The sequence below is a fragment of the Sebastes fasciatus genome, chromosome 3, assembly GCF_043250625.1.
Source record: "Sebastes fasciatus isolate fSebFas1 chromosome 3, fSebFas1.pri, whole genome shotgun sequence".
In the NCBI taxonomy this organism is placed as follows: domain Eukaryota; kingdom Metazoa; phylum Chordata; class Actinopteri; order Perciformes; family Sebastidae; genus Sebastes; species Sebastes fasciatus.
Window position 1 is genome coordinate 25,628,663 of NC_133797.1, and position 24,602 is coordinate 25,653,264.

Genomic DNA, 24,602 nt, shown 5'->3' on the forward strand with positions numbered 1-24,602 from the left:
CTTCAGTGATGGAGAGCATAATGATGAATAACTAATTAATGTCTTCAGAATATTTTCCACCTGGCATGTGTTAGTGCTTCACATGTCTGTTATTTATATACCAGGTTTTATGTGAGAGTTTGTAAGAAAATAAAACTAAGAAAATAAAACTCATCAAAACCGTCTTTGTTAGTCTTTCCAACAATCACCAACTCTGGTTCAATCGGCTACCCACAAACCGCTTACAGTGATCACGTCTGTCTGGGTCAAATTGATCATATAAGCAGATGATTATTTACATTCACTTTTTCTCCTCATCAATCTACACTCAATATGTCATAATGACTGTGATTGTTTTAATTGCAGCTTCAAAATCCATGAGTGATGCAATGAGAAAAAACACTCTTCTTCTTTGCTATCATGATATTTTTAACTCACAATGTTACATATTCCATGTCTGAAAAGGCCTATAGTTAAAATGTATGTATAAATATTTTTATTTCCTGATGTTCTGATTTTCTTGTTGATGATACAGATTGTATTTGTTGTTTGATTTGATGTCAGTATGTTGCCTTGATATCAATGACCATGATGGAAATAAGTCTTATTGTGTTATTGACATGTTACAGATATGTGTGACGTCTCTCTTGTGTCAAATAAACTAAACTCTTCTGGTTAAAGTAAATCTGAGGCACCTTAAAGTTTCAACATAATAAAGATAAGAAACACCTTTTAACATGCCTTACTCCTCCTACCTGTTAGGTATATCACCACTTTTGCTCCATATTAACCAGAGAGAACCTGGTATTTCCCAATAACCGTGTAAATCAGAGGGAGGAAACAAAACCATCAGAGCTACAGTGAGAGGCGGAGCAACACCAGAAAAAGCAGAGCTTCAACGTCACACTGCAGAAACGAGAGTGAAGTTTGTCAGAGTGGCAGCCACGCAAGTCTCTGTTTCTCTCTAAAAGAAAATTCAAACTGAGTTCATCAGGTGTTTCTCAACAACACAGCAGAGTTTCTGCCAAACACTGGTGAGTACAGCTGATAATATTTACACTTTGAACAACCAGGATTAACATAAAAGCTTTAAACAGTCTCTCTGTGTCAGTTCTAAGACTTAAGTAACTTTTAACTGAGTCTTGGTGGTTTGGAGTTTAGTTTCACTCCTACTTTCCTGCTATTATTACTGTTTACTGATCGCTTCCTACATACTGCTTCCTCTATTTCCTCTAGCTGTTTCATATTAAAAGCTTTCCACCAGAGAACCAGCAGGAGGCTTTTAATGTGAAGCAGCTATAGAGGAAATACAATGTGTCTGTCATCAAGTAAGCAGAGCTTTGTTAGCAGTGTTATTCTTCAATACAAATTGGTCTACACAACATGTTATGGATAGATTAGGTGCCATTTTGCAAGAGCAGCAAGCTTGAGCTTGTCAACAGGGCTTAAATGGCTTTGGTTGCTCGTGGCTCATTGCAAGTCAAAACACAGGATATATAATTCAAAATTACTTTACCTAATATCATATGTTATACTTAAAAGAACAGTAATCACATTTGTTTCTTTTCTTTCACTATGTGTGTAGATATGGCTGCTGCCAGCAATCTGCAATCTGAAGATCAGTTTCTGTGCTCCATCTGTCTGGATGTGTTCACTGATCCAGTCGCTATACCATGTGGACACAACTTCTGCAAAAACTGCATCAATGAATACTGGAATACTAGTGGCAGGTGCCTGTGTCCCATGTGTAAAAAAGTTTTCAAAACAAGACCTGAGCTACACGTCAACACCTTCATCTCTGAGATGGTTGTTCAGTTCAGACAGTCAGCTCAACAGAAGACACATGAGTTTGTCCCTCTGAAAGAAGAATATGAAGGAAAGAAGGTCGAGCTGGGGAAGACAGAGGCTGAAATTCAGCAGATGATCCAGAAGAGACGACTGAAGATTCAGGAGATCAAACACTCAGTTGACCTCAGTGAGGAAGATGCAGACAGAGAGATAGCAGAAGGTGTTCAGGTCTTCACTGCTCTGAAGGAGTCTGTTGAGAGAGGCCAGGCCAATCTCATCGACACGATCAAGGAGAAGCAGAAAACAACAGAAAAACAGGCCAAAGCTTTCATCAAAGAGCTGGAACAGGAAATCTCTGAGCTGACGAAGAGAAGGACTGAAGTGGAGCAGCTCTCACGCTCTAAAGACCAACTCCATCTTCTCCAGAGTGTCCAGTCCTTGAAAGCTGCTCCACCCACCAAGGACTGGACAGAGGTCAGCGTCCATACATCATATAAGGGGACTGTGGTGAAAGCTGTGGCTCAGCTGGAGGAGACACTCAATAAAGAGATGAAGAAGCTGGTCGCTGAGGCTGAGCTGAAGAGGGTCCAGCAGTATGCAGTGGATGTGACTCTTGATCCTGACACAGCTCATCCTGAACTCATCCTGTCTGATGATGGGAAACAAGTGAATCATGGTGATGTGTGGAAGAATCTCCCAGACAACCCAGAGAGATTTTCCTATTATGTTTGTGTTTTAGGAAAGCAGAGTTTCTCTTCAGGCAGATTTTACTTTGAGGTTCAAGTTAAAGGAAAGACTAAATGGACTTTAGGAGTGGCCAGAGAGTCGATCAACAGGAAGGGAGACCTCACACTGAGACCTCAGAATGGTTACTGGACTATATGTTTGAGAAATGGAAATGAGTACAAAGCTGCTACTAGCCCTCGAGTCAGTCTCTCTCTGAAGTCTCGGCCTCAGAAGGTGGGGGTGTTTGTGGATTATAAGGAGGGTCTGGTCTCCTTTTATGACGTAGATGCTGCAGCTCTTATCTACTCCTTTACTGGCTGCTGCTTCACTGAGAAACTCTTCCCATACTTTCATCCCTGTAATAATGATGGTGGTAAAAACTCTGCCCCTCTGATCATCTCTCCTGTCAATCAAGCTGAGTAGACTGATGATATTTCAATCAGGAGAGACTCGTATGAATTGAATGATGATTTATTACAAAATGCACAAATTATGAATAGTAACAGTCTTTGGCGATTTAGACCCGATGTGAAATAATAAAGGGGAAGTGAAGCTGTAGTAGGATGTAGAAATATTCCCCCCGGGTCTAGACACTGGTGGTGGTGGTGGTGAAGACTGATGCAGATCCGATGAATGAAGTGGAGCAGGATTACTCTGATGTGATGAATCTGGAGGTGATGGGGTGGTGGAGGGTCGCGTCCGTTAGTGCTGAATGCTGACACTGAAAGCGCATAGAGGAGAATGGTTTTTAAACTTTTGACAGCAGCATGTGATTGGTTGAGGGAGATATGGCAAGCTCTGATTGGTCACTGAAAAGAGAGACGCCCATAATCAGCTGACATAGTAATACCCCATGAGAGAGAGAGAACCAGAATGAATGAGAATGAATGACCTTACACCCCTAGTCTTCCTGTCTGAATTTTCGCATAAGCTTCATTTAAATGAAACGGTTCACTGTCATATAACAGAACAAATATACATATTCAGTGGCAATATACAATGTAAACCTGTTGTCTTCAGAATTAATCTTCAGGGCTGTTTTTCTGACACCATGAAAAGTCGACTGTTTAGAGATACGTGGTTCTCACAGGACAGCGACACTACAAACATATGATGATCTCACAGACCATGATGCATTGCTGTAGATTAAACTAGCCAACAGTATATAAAGGAGTTAAAATTAGCACAACCTTAAACATCTTCAGCAGTAAAATGCAACATACCCATTAATGCAGTAGTAAATATTAATCCAGAAAAATCAGATATAATAGTAAAACACTGACAGGGAACATTTTACTGCACAATCAATACATTAAGTACATTTTTCTGATAAAGACAACCACTCAGCTTCAAAAAGTTACTCTTGTGTACTCTTTCTGTGATTAATTAAGAGCTGAATAAATTAGCTAATTAATTTATCAATAAACAGAAAAATGAATCTGCAAATGTTAATCAATTAATTGTTTATGTAATTTTTTAAAGCAAAAATTTCAAAAACTTCACAGATTTCAGCCTCTCAGATGTGAATATTTGGTGGTTTCTGAGTCTTTTATCAAATTAAACCAAATATCTTTGGATTATTATAAATCATAATGGGCATTTGTGACTTTTTTGTGATATTTTATGCACCAAGAGATTAATCAATAATGAAAGTAATTGTTAATTGCAGAATTAGAGCTTTAATTCTGTTTTATAGGCCTACATCTTTTCAGCTGTTGTTGGGTTTTGAACATTTAATTATCATTAAGTGAATGATTAATGGTCTTTATTTTTAATAATTATTCAGTCATCCGGTTATTGAGTTTTAATGTCTTATATGCATTTATGTTGTTATTCATTTAATCAGTCATCACTGCAATAAAATCCTATGCAGAGGAAGAAACTTTTTGTGTGAGTGTTTTATTTTGAAACTGGAGTCTTGTCCACAAAGTCACAAAGGTTTTCACAGGTTGGATGTGTTTCTCAACTGTGGCCACTAGATGTGCGCATGACAACACACATCAGAGGGAGGAGAGTTTGTTAAAGGCGTGCACAGACTGCACACACCACTCAACTTCCTGCTCTGATTCAGCAACAACTAATAGGAACGAAGCAAATACAAGAATTACATGAGAAGGTTAGAACATTACAGGACAAACAGTGAGCTGAGATCTGGACAGACAGTATGATTGTTGCAGAGCTGTAGAGGACTGTAAAGTGGCTGCTGGTTTCTGTTGACCCTAAGATGTATTCTTACATGTGGGATTGACTTTTTTTTTTTTTTGAAAACTGTCCTGGTGGAGGAAACACATCCTCACAAACAGAGCTGCTGTAAGAGGTGGAGCAACACTGGAAGGAGGAGAGCTTCAACGTCACATTACAGAAATGAAACTGCATGTTTGTCAGAGAGCTGCAGTCGAGACAAGTCTCTGTGTTTCTGTCTAAAGAAATATTAAACTGAGTTCATCAGGTCTTTCTCAACAACAACAGACTCAAATACTGGTGAGTGTAGCTGATAATATTTACTGTGTTTCAACAACCAGCATTAACACAAAACTTACAGCTCTAATCAAACAGGAAGTTACACTCTTTTACTTTCATATTGACCAGTGTTGGTACTCTCTTATTCACATGTTGTGTGTATCTGCCGGTATCAGCAATCTCTTGCAAGTTATTCCTATTTATTCATTATTTCTTTAAGCATGTTAAACTGTCAGTCATAATCAGCTGTGAATTTATTGCTATATATACTTGGGCTATATGCATCTTCTATAGTAGGCCTATACTACTCCAATAATATTCAAACTGGAACATTATAGGGTTAAGGTGGTGTGTTTGTATATAGTGTTAATAGTTAAAGTGCTTTCCTGTGTTATTTGTAGCCTTCAGCATCTCTCTATAATATATTATAGGATGTCTATAGGCTGGAATCAACAGCAGCCAGACAGACAGGCAGGTAAACATGCAGAGCTGAGGTGTGTGAGCTCTTCATTCAGGTTTTAGGAGCAGAGTCCCAGTCAGGATGCTCCTACATATTATACAGACACACATTATGAATTTATACAGTGAATAAAAGATACTAGGAGATATTGGGTTAGGGGTTTCTCCCCTGAGAAAATTTGAAGGTTTTTGACTTAAAACTACGCATTTTACATCATTATGGACCATTATTATTACTAGTTAAATTATTATTTGTATTATTTATCACAGCCTTCATCTGAACATTTAATTATTCTGGAAATATTTGTTCTGTAAAATCATATTCTATAAATTAGAAGAGCAGATTCAGAAAACTTTTAATGTTTCATTAATTATATTTGTTCACAAATAAAAAAAAAAAAGTTATGCCAAACACTTCACTAATTATTTTACAAAAAGGATGTGAACATGATATGGAGAGGGCAGAGGAGAGGACAGGCAGCTTGTGAGAAGTCACAGTAAGCCAAGGAGTAAAATGTAGAAGTGCCGGTACGGTGTACCGCTGCGTACCGGACCACTTCGAGCACTGATAATGACACTTGTCGGATGGACATCTCAGTTAAATGAAACATACCTATAAATTCAAAATAATGTTTCTAAATATTGCAGCAATCATACTTTGATATTTGTTTTATACAAATGATTGATACATGTGAATCAAAACATTTTATAATACTTTCACTTTTGTTCTCAGTGTGTAGACATGGCTGCTGCCAGCAATCTGCTATCTGAAGATCAGTTTCTGTGCTCCATCTGTCTGGATGTGTTCACTGATCCAGTCAGTATACCATGTGGACACAACTTCTGCAAAAACTGCATCACTGAACACTGGAATACTAGTGACAGGTGCCAGTGTCCCATGTGTAAAAAGGTTTTCAACACAAGACCTGAGCTGCACGTCAACACCTTCATCTCTGAGATGGTTGTTCAATTCAGACAGTCAGCTCAACAGAAAACCAGCAGCAGCAGCTCAGAGCAACAAGTGTCCAAACCAGGAGAAGTTCCCTGTGACGTCTGCACAGGAACCAAACTGAAGGCCCTGAAGTCCTGCCTGGTGTGTCTGGCCTCCTACTGTGAGACTCACCTGGAGCCTCATCTGACAATGTCAGGCCTGAAAAGACATCAGCTGATCGAGCCTGTGGAGAACCTGGAAGACAGGATGTGTACGAAGCATGATAAACCTCTGGAGCTGTTCTGTAAGACCGACCAGACATGTGTCTGCATGCTCTGCCCCGTTTTAGACCACAAGACACATGATGTTGTTCCTCTGAAAGAAGAATATGAAGGAAAGAAGGCAGAGCTGGGGAAGACAGAGGCTGAAATCCAGCAGATGATCCAGAAGAGACGACTGAAGATTCAGGAGATCAAACACTCAGTCGACCTCAGTGAGGAAGATGCAGACAAAGAGATAGCAGAAGGTGTTCAGGTCTTCACTGCTCTGAAGGAGTCTGTTGAGAGAGGCCAGGCCAATCTCATCAACACGATCAAAGAGAAGCAGAAAACAACAGAAAAACAGGCCGAAGCTTTCATCAAAGAGCTGGAACAGGAAATCTCTGAGCTGACGAAGAGAAAGGCTGAAGTGGAGCAGCTCTCACGCTCTGAAGACCATCTCCATCTTCTCCAGAGTGTCCAGTCCCTGAAAGCTGCTCCACCCACCAAGGACTGGACAGAGGTCAGCGTCCGTCCATCATATGAGGGGACTGTGGTGAGAGCTGTGGCTCAGCTGGAGAAGACACTCAGTAAAGAGATGAAGAAGCTGCTTGAAGCTGAGCTGAAGAGGCTCCAGCAGTATGCAGTGGATTTAACTCTTGATCCTGATACAGCTCATCTCTATCTCATCCTGTCTGATAATGGGAAACAAGTGAATCATGGTGATGTGAGGAAGAATCTCCCAGACAACCCAGAGAGATTTTCTGATTGTGTTAGTGTTTTAGGAAAGCAGAGTTTCTCTTCAGGCAGATTGTACTTTGAGGTTCAAGTTAAAGGAAAGACTAACTGGACTTTAGGAGTGGCCAGAGAGTCGATCAACAGGAAGAGAGTCATCACACTGAGACCTGAGGACGGTTACTGGACTATATGTTTGAGAAATGGAAATGAGTACAAAGCTCCTGCTGGTCCTTCAGTTCTTCTCTCTCTGAAGTCTCAGCCTCAGAAGGTGGGGGTGTTTGTGGATTATGAGGAGGGTCTGGTCTCCTTTTATGACGTAGATGCTGCAGCTCTTATCTACTCCTTTACTGGCTGCTGCTTCACTGAGAAACTCTTCCCATACTTCAGTCTTGGTTTTAATGATGGTGGTAAAATCTCTGCCCCTCTGATCATCTCTCCTGTTGGAGCAAATTAATAACTAATCTTATTTCATGTATTGATTTTTTTTTCATTCAAGGGAACATGTACACATTAATGACAACACGTTAGAGTTTACATCTTATTTTCTACATAGCCAACACATTGATTTGACGCATTCATGTCTTCAACCCTGCATCATGACCCACGTTATGTGGAGAATATCTATTTAATACCCTGTTAAACCTTGGTAGCCGAGTGGTTACAGCGTATACAATACTGTATAACCGCCATGTCCCAGGTTTGATTCCGACCTTGGTACCTCTTCGCCCCCCCATTTTTACACTGTCCTCAAATAAAGGTGAAAGTGCCCCAAAAATCTTTTTTTTTTTTTAAAAAAAAGAGCAACACTTCATTTTACAGGTCCGCAAATTTCAAGTAATTTCAAGTAACCTATTTGAAATTTCTTTGAAATTACTGCCAAATTACCCCAATATTTACTTCAAAATTTATCAAAAATTACTTTATTATAAACATTATTTAATGATTATATTCCGCTATTTCCGAATAGCTGATAATTTATTTAATACATTTCCAGGAAAAGAATACAAAGTTAATTGATTCGCTTTATTTTCATGTCTGCTGGTAAACATATAATAATTAGCAACTAACTTATTTGAAATTTCTTTAAAAACTCCCTGAATCATGACATTAGCTACCAGGTTACATTTGTGTAGACAATAAGTCACATGATGGTGAGATTTGTGTCTGATCAGATGTGTCTTCTATTAGTTTGGGTTCTCCACCTCCAATGAAGAGCAGCACACAGCCGCTTCTCAAGCCTTAGGGCCCTATTTTAACCATTATATGCTATTTTAGTGTATAATTATTAAATATAAATGTTAATTAAATAAATATTTATAATAAAGTAATTTTCTATACATTTTGAGCTAAATATTGGGGTAATTTGACAGTAATTCCAAAGAAATTTCAAATAGGTTACTTGCTAATTATCAACTAATTACCATGTAATTTGCAGACCTGTAAAATGAAATGCTACCAAAACAAAGTTAAGGTAAGTAAGGCCTATTACATTCCTATAATGTCTACAGAAGACAGTATGTCATTTAATTATAGTGGGCATAAAAAGTTAATGGTGAAAGCTAATTAAGAGAATAATTGCTTATAGAATTTTCTATTTTGTGTGAAATGTGGTATAATTAATTACTGGTCACTTTTTATTTGTTTTGTGAATACTGGTAAGATGGCTATTGAGTCAAAGAAATCTGTAAATATGTGATTATTAAATAAAAACTGTAAATAAACTAGTTGTTGAACACAAAGCCTGAGTAAGCAGTGACTTGAGCACCAAACACTAAACAGTAAAGCCTGGTTTACACATAAGCTTTATTTCATGAGTAATGCATTGCGTTTCCTGTAATCCACGTTTTTTATCCTTCAGTGATGGAGAGCATAATGATGAAGAACTAATTAATGTCTTCAGAATATTTTCCACCTGGCATGTGTTAGTGCTTCACATGTCTGTTATTTATATACCAGGTTTTATGTGAGAGTTTGTAAGAAAATAAAACTAAGAAAATAAAACTCATCAAAACCGTCTTTGTTAGTCTTTCCAACAATCACCAACTCTGGTTCAATCGGCTACCCACAAACCGCTTACAGTGATCACGTCTGTCTGGGTCAAATTGATCATATAAGCAGATGATTATTTACATTCACTTTTTCTCCTCATCAATCTACACTCAATATGTCATAATGACTGTGATTGTTTTAATTGCAGCTTCAAAATCCATGAGTGATGCAATGAGAAAAAACACTCTTCTTCTTTGCTATCATGATATTTTTAACTCACAATGTTACATATTCCATGTCTGAAAAGGCCTATAGTTAAAATGTATGTATAAATATTTTTATTTCCTGATGTTCTGATTTTCTTGTTGATGATACAGATTGTATTTGTTGTTTGATTTGATGTCAGTATGTTGCCTTGATATCAATGACCATGATGGAAATAAGTCTTATTGTGTTATTGACATGTTACAGATATGTGTGACGTCTCTCTTGTGTCAAATAAACTAAACTCTTCTGGTTAAAGTAAATCTGAGGCACCTTAAAGTTTCAACATAATAAAGATAAGAAACACCTTTTAACATGCCTTACTCCTCCTACCTGTTAGGTATATCACCACTTTTGCTCCATATTAACCAGAGAGAACCTGGTATTTCCCAATAACCGTGTAAATCAGAGGGAGGAAACAAAACCATCAGAGCTACAGTGAGAGGCGGAGCAACACCAGAAAAAGCAGAGCTTCAACGTCACACTGCAGAAACGAGAGTGAAGTTTGTCAGAGTGGCAGCCACGCAAGTCTCTGTTTCTCTCTAAAAGAAAATTCAAACTGAGTTCATCAGGTGTTTCTCAACAACACAGCAGAGTTTCTGCCAAACACTGGTGAGTACAGCTGATAATATTTACACTTTGAACAACCAGGATTAACATAAAAGCTTTAAACAGTCTCTCTGTGTCAGTTCTAAGACTTAAGTAACTTTTAACTGAGTCTTGGTGGTTTGGAGTTTAGTTTCATTCTTACTTTCCTGCTATTATTACTGTTTACTGATCTCTTCCTACATACTGCTTCCTCTATTTCCTCTAGCTGTTTCATATTAAAAGCTTTCCACCAGAGAACCAGCAGGAGGCTTTTAATGTGAAGCAGCTATAGAGGAAATACAATGTGTTTGTCATCAAGTAAGCAGAGCTTTGTTAGCAGTGTTATTCAATACAAATTGGTCTACACAACATGTTATGGATATATTAGGAGCCATTTTGCCAGAGTAGCAAGCTTGAGCTTGTCAACAGGGCTTAAATGGTTTTGGTTGATCGCGGCTCATTGCAAGTCAAAACACAGGATATACAGGTGCAGCTCGAAAAATTAGAATATCACGAAAAAGTTCAATATTCTTTGTCAGTTATTTAAGAAAGTGAAAATGTAATATATTATAGACTCATTGCACATAAACTAAAATGTTTCAAGCATTTTTTCATTTTAATTTTGATAATTACAGCCTACAGCTCAAAAAACAAAGAAAAAGGTATCTCAAATTATTAGAATATTTCATTTTGAGTTTCAGTAAATTACTATTCATACAGAATAAATGCTGTGTATTGCTCAGTCTAGTTCAGTACACACAGCCACAATCATGGGGAAGCCTGCTGACTTGACAGTTGTCCAGAAGACAATCATCGAGACCCTCCACAAGGAGGGTCAGCCACAGAAGGTCATCGCTGAAAGGGCTGCTGTATCGAAGCATGTTCACGGAAAGTTGAATGGAAGGGAAAAGTGAGGTAGGAAAAGGTTCACAAGCAACAAGGATGACTGCAGCCTTGAGAAGATTGTCAAGCAAAGCAGATTCAAGAACTTGGGAGAGCTTCAGAAGGAGTGGACTGAGGCTGGAGTCAGTGCATCAAGAGCCAGCACTCACAGACGTCTTCAGGAAGCAGGCTACAGCTGTCACATTCTTCGTATCAAGCCACTCCTGAACCAGAGATGACGTCAGGAGCATCTTACCTGGGCTAAGGAGAAGAAGAACTGGACCATTGCTCAGTGGTCCAAAGTCCTCCTTTCAGATGAAAGTAAATTTTGCATTTCATTTGGAAATCAAGGTCCCAGAGTCTGGAGGAAGAGGGGAGGGGTACAGAATCCAAGTTGCTTGAAGTCCAGTGTGAAGTTTCAAAAGTCAGTGATGATTTGGGGTGCCATGTCATCTGCTGGTGTTGGTCCACTGTGTTTTAGCAAGTCCAAAGTCAATGCAGGCGTCTACCAGGAAATTTTAGAGCACTTCATGCTTCCGTCTGCTGACAAGCTTTATGGAGATGCCGATTTCCTATTCCAGCAGGACTTAGCACCTGCCCACAGTGCCAAAACTACTGCTAACTGGTTTGCTGACCATGATATTACTCTGCTTGATTGGCCAGCCAACTTGCCTGACCTGAAGCCCATAGAGAATCTATGGGATATTGTCAAGAGGAAGATGAGAAACATCCAACCCAACAATACAGATGAGCTGTAGACCAATATCAAAGCAACCTGGGCTTCAATAACGCCTCAGCAGCGCCACAGGCTGATTGCCTTAATGCCACGCCACATTGATGCAGTAATTCGTGCATTTATACACTCAATACCAAGTATTGAGTGTAAAAATGCACATACTTTACAGAAGTTGGACATTTCTGTATTGTAAATCCTTTTTTTGATTGATCTTATTAAGTATTCTAATATTTTGAGATACCTTTTTTTTTTTTTTTGAGCTGTAGGCTGTAATTATCAAAATTAAAATGAAAAAATGCTTGAAACATTTTAGTTTATATGTAATGAGTCTATAATATATTACATTTTCACTTTCTTAAATAACTGACGAAGAATATTGAACTTTTTTGCGATATTCAAATTTTTTGAGCTGCACCTGTATAATTAAAAATTACTTTACCGAATATCATATGTTATACTTAAAAGAACAGTAATCACATTTGTTTGTTTCTTTTCTTTCACTATGTGTATAGATATGGCTGCTGCAAACTATCTGCGATCTGAAGATCAGTTCCTGTGCTCCATCTGTCTGGATGTGTTTACTGATCCAGTCACTATACCATGTGGACACAACTTCTGCAAGAACTGCATCAATAAACACTGGAATACTAGTGATCAGTACCTGTGTACGATGTGTAAAAAGGTTTTCAACACAAGACCTGAACTGCACGTCAACACTTTCATCTCTGAGATGGTTGTTCAGTTCAGACAGTCAGCTCAACAGAAAACCAGCAGCAGCAGCTCAGAGCAACAAGTGTCCAAACCAGGAGAAGTTCCTTGTGACGTCTGCACTGGAACCAAACTGAAGGCCCTGAAGTCCTGCCTGGTGTGTCTGGCCTCCTACTGTGAGACTCACCTGGAGCCTCATCTGACAATGTCAGGCCTGAAAAGACATCAGCTGATCGACCCTGTGGAGAACCTGGAAGGCAGGATGTGTACGAAGCACGATAAACCTCTGGAGCTGTTCTGTAAGACCGACCAGACATGTGTCTGCATGCTCTGTCATGTTGTAGACCACAAGATGCATGATGTCGTTCCTCTGAAAGAAGAATATGAAGGAAAGAAGGCCAAGCTGGGGAAGACAGAGGCTGAAATCCAGCAGATGATCCAGAAGAGACGACTGAAGATTCAGGAGATCAAACACTCAGTTGACCTCAGTGAGGAAGATGCAGACAGAGAGATAGCAGAAGGTGTTCAGGTCTTCACTGCTCTGAAGGAGTCTGTTGAGAGAGGCCAGGCCAATCTCATCGACACGATCAAAGAGAAGCAGAAAACAACAGAAAAACAGGCCGAAGCTTTCATCAAAGAGCTGGAACAGGAAATCTCTGAGCTGAAGAAGAGAAGGACTGAAGTGGAGCAGCTCTCACGCTCTGAAGACCATCTCCATCTTCTCCAGAGTGTCCAGTCCCTGAAAGCTGCTCCACCCACCAAGGACTGGACAGAGGTCAGCGTCCGTCCATCATATGAGGGGACTGTGGTGAAAGCTGTGGCTCAGCTGGAGGAGACACTCAGTAAAGAGATGAAGAAGCTGGTTAAAAATGAGTTCAAGAGGGTCCAGCAGTATGCAGTAGATGTGACTCTTGATCCTCATACAGCTCATCCTAAACTCATCCTGTCTTACGATGGGAAACAAGTGAATCATGGTGATGTGAGGAAGAATCTCCCAGACAACCCAGAAAGATTTTCTGATTGTGCTTGTGTTTTAGGAAAGCAGAGTTTTTCTTCAGGCAGATTTTACTTTGAGGTTCAAGTTAAAGGAAAGACTGAATGGGACTTAGGAGTGGCCAGAGAGTCGATCAACAGGAAGGGAGACATCTCACTGAGACCTGAGGACGGTTACTGGACTTTATTTTTGAGAAATGGAAATGAGTATGAAGCTCTTGATGTTCCTTCAGTCAGTCTCTCTCTGAAGTCTCAGCCTCAGAAGGTGGGGGTGTTTGTGGATTATGAGGAGAGTCTGGTCTCCTTTTATGACGTAGATACTGCAGCTCTTATCTACTCCTTTACTGGCTGCTGTTTCACTGAGAAACTCTTCCCGTACTTCAGTCCTTATGTTAATAAAGGTCGTAAAAACTCTACCCCTCTGATCATCTCTCCTGTTGGAGTAAATTAATAACTTATCTTATTTCATGTAATGATTTTTTTTTCATTCAAGGGAACATGTACACATTAATGGCAACCCGTTAGAGTCTACATCTTATTTTCTACATAGCCAACACATTGATTTGATGCATTCATGTCTTCAACCCTGCATCATGACCCACGTTATGTGGAGAATATCTATTTAAAACCCTTTTAAACCTTGTTAGCCAAGTGGTTTCAGCATATACAATATTGTATAACAGCCATGTCCCGGGTTTGATTCCGGCCTTGGTACCTCTCCGCCCCTCCATTTTAACATGATTACATCCTATTTTAGCATATAATTATTAAATATAAATGTTTATTAAATAAATGTTTATAATAAAGTAATTTTCGATAAATTGAGGTAAATATTGGGGTAATTTGGCAGTAATTCCAAAGAAATGTAAAATAGGTTACTTGCTAATTATCACCTAATTACCATGACATTTGCAGACCTGTAAAATGAAGTGATACAAAAAACAATTAAGGTAAGTAAGGCCTATTACATCCCTATAGTGTCTACAGAATACAGTATGTCATTTATTTATAGTGGGCATAAAAAGTTAATGGTGAAAGTTAATTAAGAGAATAAATGCTAATAGAATTTTCTATTTTGTGTGAAATGTGGTATAATTAATTACTGGTCACTTTTTATTTGTTTTGTGAATACTGGTAAGATGGCTATTGAGTCAAAGAAATCTGTAAATATGTGATTGTTAAATAAAAACTGTAAATAAACTACTTGTTGAACACAAAGCCTGAATAAGCAGTGACTTGAGCACCAAACACTAAACAGAAACGCCTGGTTTACACATAAGTTGTATTTCATGAGAAATACATTGTGTTTCCTGTAATCCACGTTTTTTATCCTACAGTGATGGAGAGCATAATGATGAATAATAATGTCTTCAGAATATTTTCCACCTGGCATGTGTTAGTGCTTCACATGTCTGTTATTTATATACCAGGTTTTATGTGAGAGTTTGTGGTATTGTACCTGTTTGTCTTCCTGTCGCAGAGCACCGACTCAGTGCAGCTGGCGTTGGAACTGAACGCCACCAAACTGGAGGACGAGTGAAGAGGTCGGTGAAGAAGGAGAAGCAGAAGAATAAAACTGACTGAGGAGAGATGGTGGATCCAAACAAAGAGTAAAAAGTAAAGGACAGAAGAAGAAACTGAAGCCAAAATAGAATGAATAAATAAATAAATAGAATCCCAGACTAAATAAATAATAATAAAAAGTACACCATTTATAACTTCTTACCTGTTGTATCAGATTATATTGTCTGGTGTTCCCGTTATTGGTTTAAAATAAATACGTTCTTTAATTTTGTCAGAATTCGTTGTGCAATGGTAGTTCTTTGCTGAATGCAAATCTAATTTTCCAATAAAACTTGTAAATCTGTGTAGTTTCTGAATGCACATCATAAATCAAATTAAAACGGAGACACAGACAGTAGTAATGTGTTGGAGCTCTTTCACTGAGATTCATCTCCGTAAAACAGAATCACTTCCAGAGACAAATGGATCAGATCAGAACTGTGGTGAGTTCAGACTCTTCGTCCTTTCACTTCTAACATACAAGTAAAACCACAAAGTGCAGTTTTTACATTTCTGTTTGTATTCACATTAAACAATCTACACACAATAATTTAATAAGTGAGCTTTAGAGGTGTTGGCAGGTGTGTTTTTAAACTTTAGACAGAGCCAGGCTAGCAGTTTCCCCCTGCTTCCAGTCTTTATGCTAAGCTAGGCTAACCACATCCTGACTGTAGCTTCATATTTAACATACAGACGTGAGTGTTATTGATCTTCTCGTCTAACACACAGCAAGAAAGCGAATTAAACATATTTCCTAAAATGTTGAACTGTTCCATTAATGCTGTTTTCTTTGGGACACGAGTGTATCGCAAAGCATTGTGGGATTCCAGGCAAAGCAGGACTGACCAGCGACGAAAACAATTTGAGTCGAAACGCAGTTATTTCTTTGAAGAAATGATGAAGAAAAAGTGACGCAGTAGTGAAACAGGAAGTTTAGTCTTGACCTGCTGTGGATGAATCTCTGTGGAGGAGAAGATCTTTACTGTAGTTTCTGGGACGTCTCTTTGATCTCTAAAATTACAGGTACAGAAATGAAGAGCTGCTGGGCACAAAGTCACACAAACTGTTGTAGGATGCTTATTTTAATAATGTTTGGTCACTAGATGGCGAGCGTTGACCCGTGCACAGCGACAAGCACAAAAGCTCATGTTGACCTAATCAAATAAACTCACAAGACAACTTCATAGTTTGTTCACATTTTTTATTTTGTCTTTCCTAAAGAGGATCGTCCTCTTTAAAATGAACAAAAATCACTTTTTAAAAAGTGTTTAGTTGAGACTGAACAGAAAGACGACTGATAACATAAAACAATAAATACTTTGTGAAGCATCCGAGCAGAGAGAAGATTCCTGTTTGTGTCACTTTCTACGACTGATATCATAATAACCATGAAGATGGTTGTCAGACAGTGTAAACCTGGTACATGATGCTGTCAGGATGCGTGCTACACCACCCTGAGGGAAGGAACGGATTCATGTTAACACCCAGTCCAGTTAATGAGAACATACCTAATGATGGTGGAGCGGGGACGGGCTCTTGTAATTCTCTGGCCGTTATGATCCAGATACTCTTTATACCCCAAAACGGGTAATTTAAGTAAAAACAACAAACACTACTGTCATGGATAAACCAGGAATAAAAAACTAATTCCCTTTAGGACGCCTTGATGGGAAGTGATGGACGTCGGCCGGAGTGATGGAGGCCGAGGCGTTAGCAGGTCGTCATGGAAGGAGGGGTCCACATGAGGAAGAGGAGGGGGAAGGTGGCGGGTGTTTCCTCTCGATCCTCTCATTCTATATCGTCCTCGCTCAGACTCTGTGCACTCACAATACGCTGCAGGACAGAAAGCAGAGAACAAACTGGCTTGTTTTACCTTTTCTTGTTTTATTGATACTGTGTGATTTTAAACTTGTTGTTGTGTCTGTGTGGAGAACACGGCCTCGTTTCAGAAAGCAGGTTTAACAAACTCTAAGCCTAAACCTGAACTCTGAGTTGACTAATCCTGAAGAGGGAAACTTGTGCGTTTTCGGTTTCAGAACAGCTGATCAGAGTCAGTTCAATCAACTCTGAGTAGGTTGAACCTGAACATAAAAAGCCATCATCAATGGAGCTCTGATACTACGATTCACCATGGCAACAGGTCAATAAGAGGCAGAGCCTCCATTTTAATCAATTGGATGTAGAGATATTAATCAGGACTGTCAATCGATTAAAATATTTAATCGCAATGAATAGCAAATTAATCATAAATTTTTTATCTGTTCAAAATGTACCTTAAAGGGAGATTTGTCAATCATTTTATACTCTTATCAACATGGGAGTGGGCAAATATGCTGCTTTATGCAAATGCATGTATATATTTATTTTTGCATATCAATTAACAACACAAAACAATGACAGATATTGTCCAGAATCCCTCACAGGTACTGCATTTAGCATAAAAAATATATTCTAAAATCATAACATGGCAAACTCAAACCCAACAGACAACAACAGCTGTCAGTGTGTCAGTGTGCTGACTTGACTATGACAAAACATACAAAAAGTTTATACATTTTTTGTTCTAGATTATATTACCCAACACTTTATAAAAGTACAAACTGAACGATTAGTTAATTAGTAGAGCAACAGAAAATGAATGGATTCATCATTTTGATGGTTTAAGTCATATTTCATGTAAAAACATTTCATGGTTTCAGCTTCACAGAGTTGAATATTTGCTGTTTTTCCTTTTAATAATGTTAAAGGTGCTATTGAAAACATTGATAACGTTCAGCCACTAGATGTCAGACTTTCCCTCCTCCGTTCCATTGCTTTCACTTGAATTTAATGGTTGCCAGTTCGTTGCACAACCTGCATATTTTATGGTTGAATGGAATGACTCAGACAGACAGTCATGTCAAGTGATGAATGTTTCCTGGTAGAGTAAAAGTCATTTTGCAACATGTAGCTATAGGCCTACATTAGGTGTATGTTTGTGTGTGTGGCCCTCCGCTGCTGTAGTTTCAACTGGGCGAATCAACTGTTCTAGCGGCGGAGCATCGTAAAACACATTTCAGTCAAAGTCGACACAAACAAAATAAAACTCATCAAAACCGTCTTTGTTAGTCTTTCCAGCAATCACCAACTCTGGTTCAGTCGGCTACCCACAAACCGCTTACAGTGATCACGTCTGTCTGGGTCAAATTGATCATATAAGCAGATGATTATTTACATTCACTTTTTCCCCCTCATCAATCTACACTCAATATGTCATAATGACTGTGATTGTTTTAATTCCAGCTTCAAAATCCATGAGTGATGCAATGAGAAAAAACACTCTTCTTTATTATCATGATATTTTTAACTCACAATGTTACATATTCCATGTCTGAAAAGGCCTATAGTTAAATTGTATGTATATATATTTTTATTTCCTGATGTTCTGATTTTCTTGTTGATGATACAGATTGTATTTGTTGTTTGATTTGATGTCAGTATGTTGCCTTGATATCAATGACCATGATGGAAATAAGTCTTATTGTGTTATTGACATGTTACAGATATGTGTGACGTCTCTCTTGTGTCAAATAAACTAAACTCTTCTGGTTAAAGTAAATCTGAGGCACCTTAAAGTTTCAACATAATAAAGATAAGAAACACATTTTAACATGCCTTACTCCTCCTACCTGTTAGGTATATCACCACCTTTGCTCGGCGGAGCAACACTAGAAAAACGAGAGCTTCAACGTCACACTGCAGAAACGAGAGTGAAGTTTGTCAGAGTGGCAGCCACGCAAGTCTCTGTTTCTCTCTAAAAGAATATTCAAACTGAGTTCATCAGGTGTTTCTCAACAACACAACAGAGTCTCTGCAAAAACACTGGTGAGTACAGCTGATAATATTTACACTTTGAACAACCAGGATTAACACAAAACTTCAGCTCTACTCAGGCAGGAAGTTCCACTCTTTTAATTTCATACTGAACTATGACTGTTTGTCTTCAGGTCCTCTAAACAGTAACCCACTTTAACAGCTTTAAACAGTCTCTTTGTGTCAGTTCTCAGGACTTTAGTAACTTTTAACTGAGTCTTGGTGGTTTGGAGTTTAGTTTCACTCCTACTTTCCTGCCATTATTACTGTTACTATTACTGTAGAATTTCCTTCAGCTGAACAAAGACAAAACTGAGGTCGTAGTTTTTGGAGCCCAAAAGGAAAGATTAAAGGTTAGTGCTCACCTACAATCTGTGATGTTAAAAAGCTCGGACCAAGCCAGAAACCTTGGTGTAGTGATGGACTCTGACCTGAGCTTTAACAGCCATATAAAGACAATTACAAAGACAGCCTTCTATCACCTGAAGAATATAAGAAGAATTAGAGGACTGATGTCTCAGCAGGATTTGGAAAAACTAGTCCATGCATTTATCTTCAGCCGACTTGACTACTGTAACGGCGTCTTTACTGGTCTTCCTAAAAAATCAATCAAACAGCTGCAGCTGATTCAGAACGCTGCTGCTAGAGTCCTCACTAAGACCACGAAAGTGGATCACATCAATCCAGTTCTGAAGTCTCTACACTGGCTGCCTGTCTCTCAGAGAATTGATTTCAAAATACTGCTGCTGGTTTACAAAGCACTAAATGGTTTAGGGCCAAAATATATTTCCGATCTTCTGCTGTGTTATGAACCATCCAGACCTCTCAGGTCATCTGGATCAGGTCTGCTTAGTGTCCCCAGGGTCAGAACTAAACATGCAGAAGCAGCATTCAGTTTTTATGCACCAAATATCTGGAACAAGCTCCCAGAAACCTGCAGGACCGCTTCAACTCTGAGCTCTTTTAAAACAAAGCTTAAAACGTTCCTGTTTGCGGCTGCCTTTCATTAAACCAGATAATAATCTGATACTGCACTAGAGCTTTTACTCTTTTGTGTTTTACGCTATTTTAGTTTCTATCCTAGCTTTTATTTTTAGCTTGTTTTTATTTTCTAATCTTTAATGTTTTAATGTTTTAATGTTTTTATAACTGTTTTAATTATGTCTTAATGTTCTTTTGCACTTTGTCGAAATGTTCTTGATTGTTTCTGTAAAGCACTTTGAATTGCCCTGTTGTTGAAATGTGCTATACAAATAAAGCTGCCTTGCCTTGTTTACTGATCGCTTCCTACATACTGCTTCCTCTATTTCCTCTAGCTGTTTCATATTAAAAGCTTTCCACCAGAGAACCAGCAGGAGGCTTTTAATGTGAAGCAGCTATAGAAGAAATACAATGTGTTTGTCATCAAGTAAGCAGAGCTTTGTTAGCAGTGTTATTCTTCAATAATACTGTATTTGGTCTACACAACATGTTATGGATATATTAGGGGCTATTTTGCCAGAGTAGCAAGCTTGAGCTTGTCAACACGGCTTAAATGGTTTTGGTTGCTTGCGGCTCATTGCAAGTCAAAACACAGGATATATAATTCAAAATTACTTTACCTAATATCATATGTTATACTTAAAAGAACAGTAATCACATTTGTTTGTTTTCTTTCACTATGTGTGTAGATATGGCTGCTGCCAGCAATCTGCAATCTGAAGATCAGTTTCTGTGCTCCATCTGTCTGGATGTGTTCACTGATCCAGTCAGTACACCATGTGGACACAACTTCTGCAAAAACTGCATCAATGAACACTGGAATACTAGTGACCAGTTCCTGTGTCCGATGTGTAAAAAGGTTTTCAACACAAGACCTGAACTGCACGTCAACACCTTCATCTCTGAGATGGTTGTTCAGTTCAGACAGTCAGCTCAACAGAAAGCCAGCAGCAGCAGCTCAGAGCAACAAGTGTCCAAACCAGGAGAAGTTCCCTGTGACTTCTGCACAGGAACCAAACTGAAGGCCCTGAAGTCCTGCCTGGTGTGTCTGGCCTCCTACTGTGAGACTCACCTGGAGCCTCATCTGACAGCTTCACGTCTGAAAAAACATCAGCTGGTCGACCCTGTGGAGAACCTGGAAGACAGGATGTGTACGAAGCACGATAAACCTCTGGAGCTGTTCTGTAAGACCGACCAGACATCTGTCTGCATGCTCTGCCATGTTCTAGACCACAAGATGCATGATGTTGTTCCTCTGAAAGAAGAATATGAAGTAAAGAAGGCCCAGCTGGGGAAGACAGAGGCTGAAATCCAGCAGATGATCCAGAAGAGACGACTGAAGATTCAGGAGATCAAACACTCAGTTGACCTCAGTGAGGAAGATGCAGAGAGAGAGATAGCAGAAGGTGTTCAGGTCTTCACTGCTCTGAAGGAGTCTGTTGAGAGAGGTCAGGCCAATCTCATCAAGACGATCAAAGAGAAGCAGAAAACAACAGAAAAACAGGCCGAAGATTTCATCAAAGAGCTGGAACAGGAAATCTCTGAGCTGATGAAGAGAAGGACTGAAGTGGAGCAGCTCAAACGCTCTGAAGACCATCTCCATCTTCTCCAGAGTGTCCAGTCCCTGAAAGCTGCTCCACCCACCAAGGACTGGACAGAGGTCAGCGTCCGTCCATCATATGAGGGGACTGTGGTGAAAGCTGTGGCTCAGCTGGAGGAGACACTCAGTAAAGAGATGAAGAAGCTGCTTGCTGAAGCTGAGCTGAAGAGGGTCCAGCAGTATGCAGTAGATGTGACACTTGATCCTGATACAGCTTATTCCCGTCTCATCCTGTCTGATGACGGGAAACAAGTGAATCATAGTGATGTGAAGAAGAATCTCCCAGACAACCCAGACAGATTTTCTAATTATTTTTGTGTTTTAGGAAAGCAGAGTTTCTCTTCAGGCAGATCTTACTTTGAGGTTCAAGTTAAAGGAAAGACTGACTGGTCTTTAGGAGTGGCCAGAGAGTCGATCAACAGGAAGGGAGTCATCACACTGAGACCTCAGGATGGTAACTGGACTATATGGTTGAAAAATGGAAATGAGTACAAAGCTGCTACTAACCCTCGAGTCAGTCTCTCTCTGAAGTCTCGGCCTCAGAAGGTGGGGGTGTTTGTGGATTATGAGGAGGGTCTGGTCTCCTTTTATGACGTAGATGCTGCAGCTCTTATCTACTCCTTTACTGGCTGCTGCTTCACTGAGAAACTCTTCCCATACTTCTGTCCTGGTTTTAATTATGGTGGTAAAAACTCTGCTCCTCTGATCATCTCTCCTGTCAGAGTAAACTAATAACTTATCTTATTTCATGTATTGATTTTTTTTTCATTCAAGGGAACATGTACACATTAATGACAACACATTAGAGTTTACATCTTATTTTCTACATAGCCAACACATTGATTTGATGCATTCATGTCTTCAACCCTGCATCATGACCCTCGTTATGTGGAGAATATCTATTTAAAACCCTGTCAAACCTTGTTAGCTGAGTGGTTACAGCGTATACAATATTGTATAACAGCCATGTCCTGGGTTTGATTCTGGCCTTGGGACCTCTCCGCCCCCCCATTTTAACATGATTATATCTTATTTTAGCGTATAATTATTAAATATGAATGTTTATTAAATAAATGTTTATAATAAAGTGATTTTCAATCAATGTTTATGTAAATATTGGGGTAATTTGGCAGAAATTTCAAAGAAATTTCAAACAGGTTACTTGCTAATTATTACCTAATTACAATGAAATTTGCAGACCTGTAAAATGAAATGCTACCAAAACAAAATTAAGATAAGTAAGGCCTATTACATCCCTATAGTGTCTACAGAATACAGTATGTCATTTATTTATAGTGGGCATAAAAAGTTAACGGAGAAAGTTAATTAAGAGAATAAATGCTAATAGAATTTTCTATTTTGTGTGAAATGTGGTATAATTAATTACTGGTCACTTTTTATTTGTTTTGTGAATACTGGTAAGATGGCTATTGAGTCAAAGAAATCTGTATATATGTGATTGTTAAATAAAAACTGTCAATAAACTAGTTGTTGAACACAAAGCCTGAGTAAGCAGTGACTTGAGCACCAAACACTAAACAGAAAAGCCTGGTTTACACATAAGTTGTATTTCATGAGAAATACATTGTGTTTCCTGTAATCCACGTTTTTATCCTACAGTGATGGAGAGCATAATGATGAATAATAATGTCTTCAGAATATTTTCCACCTGGCATGTGTTAGTGCTTCACATGGCTGTTATTTATATGCCAGGTTTTATGTGAGAGTTTGTGGTATTGTACCTGTTTGTCTTCCTGTCGCAGAGCGCCAACTCAGTGCAGCTGGCGTTGGAACTGAACGCCACCAAACTGGAGGACGAGTGAAGAGGTCGGTGAAGAAGGAGAAGCAGAAGAATAAAACTGATTGAGGAGAGATGGTGGATCCAAACAAAGAGTAAAAAGTAAAGGACAGAAGAAGAAACTGAAGCCAAAATAGAATAAATAAATAAATAAATAGAATCCCAGACTAAATAAATAATAATAAAAAGTACACCATTTATAACTTCTTACCTGTTGTATCAGATTATATTGTCTGGTGTTCCCGTTATTGGTTTAAAATAAATACGTTCTTTAATTTTGTCAGAATTCGTTGTACAATGGTAGTTCTTTGCTGAATGCAAATCTAATTTTCCAATAAAACTTGTAAATCTGTATAGTTTCTGAATGCACATCATAAATCAAATTAAAACGGAGACACAGACAGTAGTGATGTGTTGGAGCTCTTTCACTGAGATTCATCTCCGTAAAACATACAAAGAATCACTTCCAGAGACAAATGGATCAGATCAGAACTGTGGTGAGTTCAGACTCTTCGTCCTTTCACTTCTAACATACAACTAAAACCACAAAGTGTAGTTTTTACATTTCTGTTTGTATACACATTAAACAATCTACACACAACATGTTAATAAGTGAGCTTTAGAGGTGTTGGCAGGTGTGTTTTTAAACTTCAGACAGAGCCAGGCTAGCAGTTTCCCCCTGCTTCCAGTGTTTATGCTAAGCTAGGCTAACCACATCCTGGCTGTAGCTTCATATTTAACATACAGATGTGAGTGTTATTGATCTTCTCGTCTAACACTCAGCAAGAAAGTGAAATAAACATATTTCCTAAAATTTTGAACTGTTCCATTAATGCTGTTTTCTTTGGGACACGAGTGTATCGCAAAGCATTGTGGGATTCCAGGCAAAGCAGGACTAACGACCGACAAAATCAATTTGAGTCGAAACGCAGTTATTTCTTTGAAGAGATGATAAAGAAAAAGTGACGGAGTAGTGAAACAGGAAGTTTAGTCTTGACCTGCTGTGGATGAATCTCTGTGGAGGAGAAGATCTTTACTGTAGTTTCTGGGACGTCTCTTTGGTCTCTAAAATTACAGGTACAGAAATGAAGAGCTGCTGGGCACAAAGTCACACAAACTGTTGTAGGAAGCTTATTTTAATAATGTTTGGTCACTAGATTGCGAGCGTTGACCCGTGCACAGCGACAAGCACGAAAGCTCAGGATGTTGACCTAATCAAATAAACTCACAAGACAACTTCATAGTTTGTTCACATTTTTTATTTTGTCTTTCCTAAAGAGGATCGTCCTCTTTAAAATGAACAAAAATCA

The 24,602-nt window shown here is 38.8% G+C and overlaps 3 protein-coding genes across 4 annotated transcripts; all 3 read left to right on the top strand.

The window, feature by feature from the left end:
• Nucleotides 1-853: 853 nt before the first annotated feature.
• Nucleotides 854-13,971, top strand: LOC141762734 (uncharacterized). The gene is made up of 4 exons (XM_074626771.1): nucleotides 854-1,013; nucleotides 1,565-2,912; nucleotides 11,543-11,664; nucleotides 12,310-13,971. The coding sequence occupies exons 2-4, from the start codon at nucleotides 1,567-1,569 to the stop codon at nucleotides 13,947-13,949; spliced, it is 3,108 nt and encodes a 1,035-aa protein (XP_074482872.1). The 5' UTR covers nucleotides 854-1,013; nucleotides 1,565-1,566; the 3' UTR covers nucleotides 13,950-13,971.
• LOC141764539 (E3 ubiquitin-protein ligase TRIM21-like) lies at nucleotides 5,391-8,119 on the top strand. Its single transcript, XM_074629836.1, has one exon. The coding sequence runs from the start codon at nucleotides 6,155-6,157 to the stop codon at nucleotides 7,790-7,792; it is 1,638 nt and encodes a 545-aa protein (XP_074485937.1). The 5' UTR covers nucleotides 5,391-6,154; the 3' UTR covers nucleotides 7,793-8,119.
• LOC141764538 (E3 ubiquitin-protein ligase TRIM21-like) lies at nucleotides 10,070-22,990 on the top strand. Of its 2 annotated transcripts, none has more exons than XM_074629834.1 (2): nucleotides 10,070-10,203; nucleotides 20,584-22,990. In XM_074629834.1, the coding sequence occupies exon 2, from the start codon at nucleotides 20,586-20,588 to the stop codon at nucleotides 22,224-22,226; it is 1,641 nt and encodes a 546-aa protein (XP_074485935.1). In that variant the 5' UTR covers nucleotides 10,070-10,203; nucleotides 20,584-20,585; the 3' UTR covers nucleotides 22,227-22,990. The 2 variants fall into 2 exon arrangements, with proteins under 2 accessions (XP_074485935.1, XP_074485936.1); XM_074629835.1 differs by lacking the exon at nucleotides 10,070-10,203 and adding an exon at nucleotides 18,799-18,925.
• Nucleotides 22,991-24,602: the final 1,612 nt, after the last annotated feature.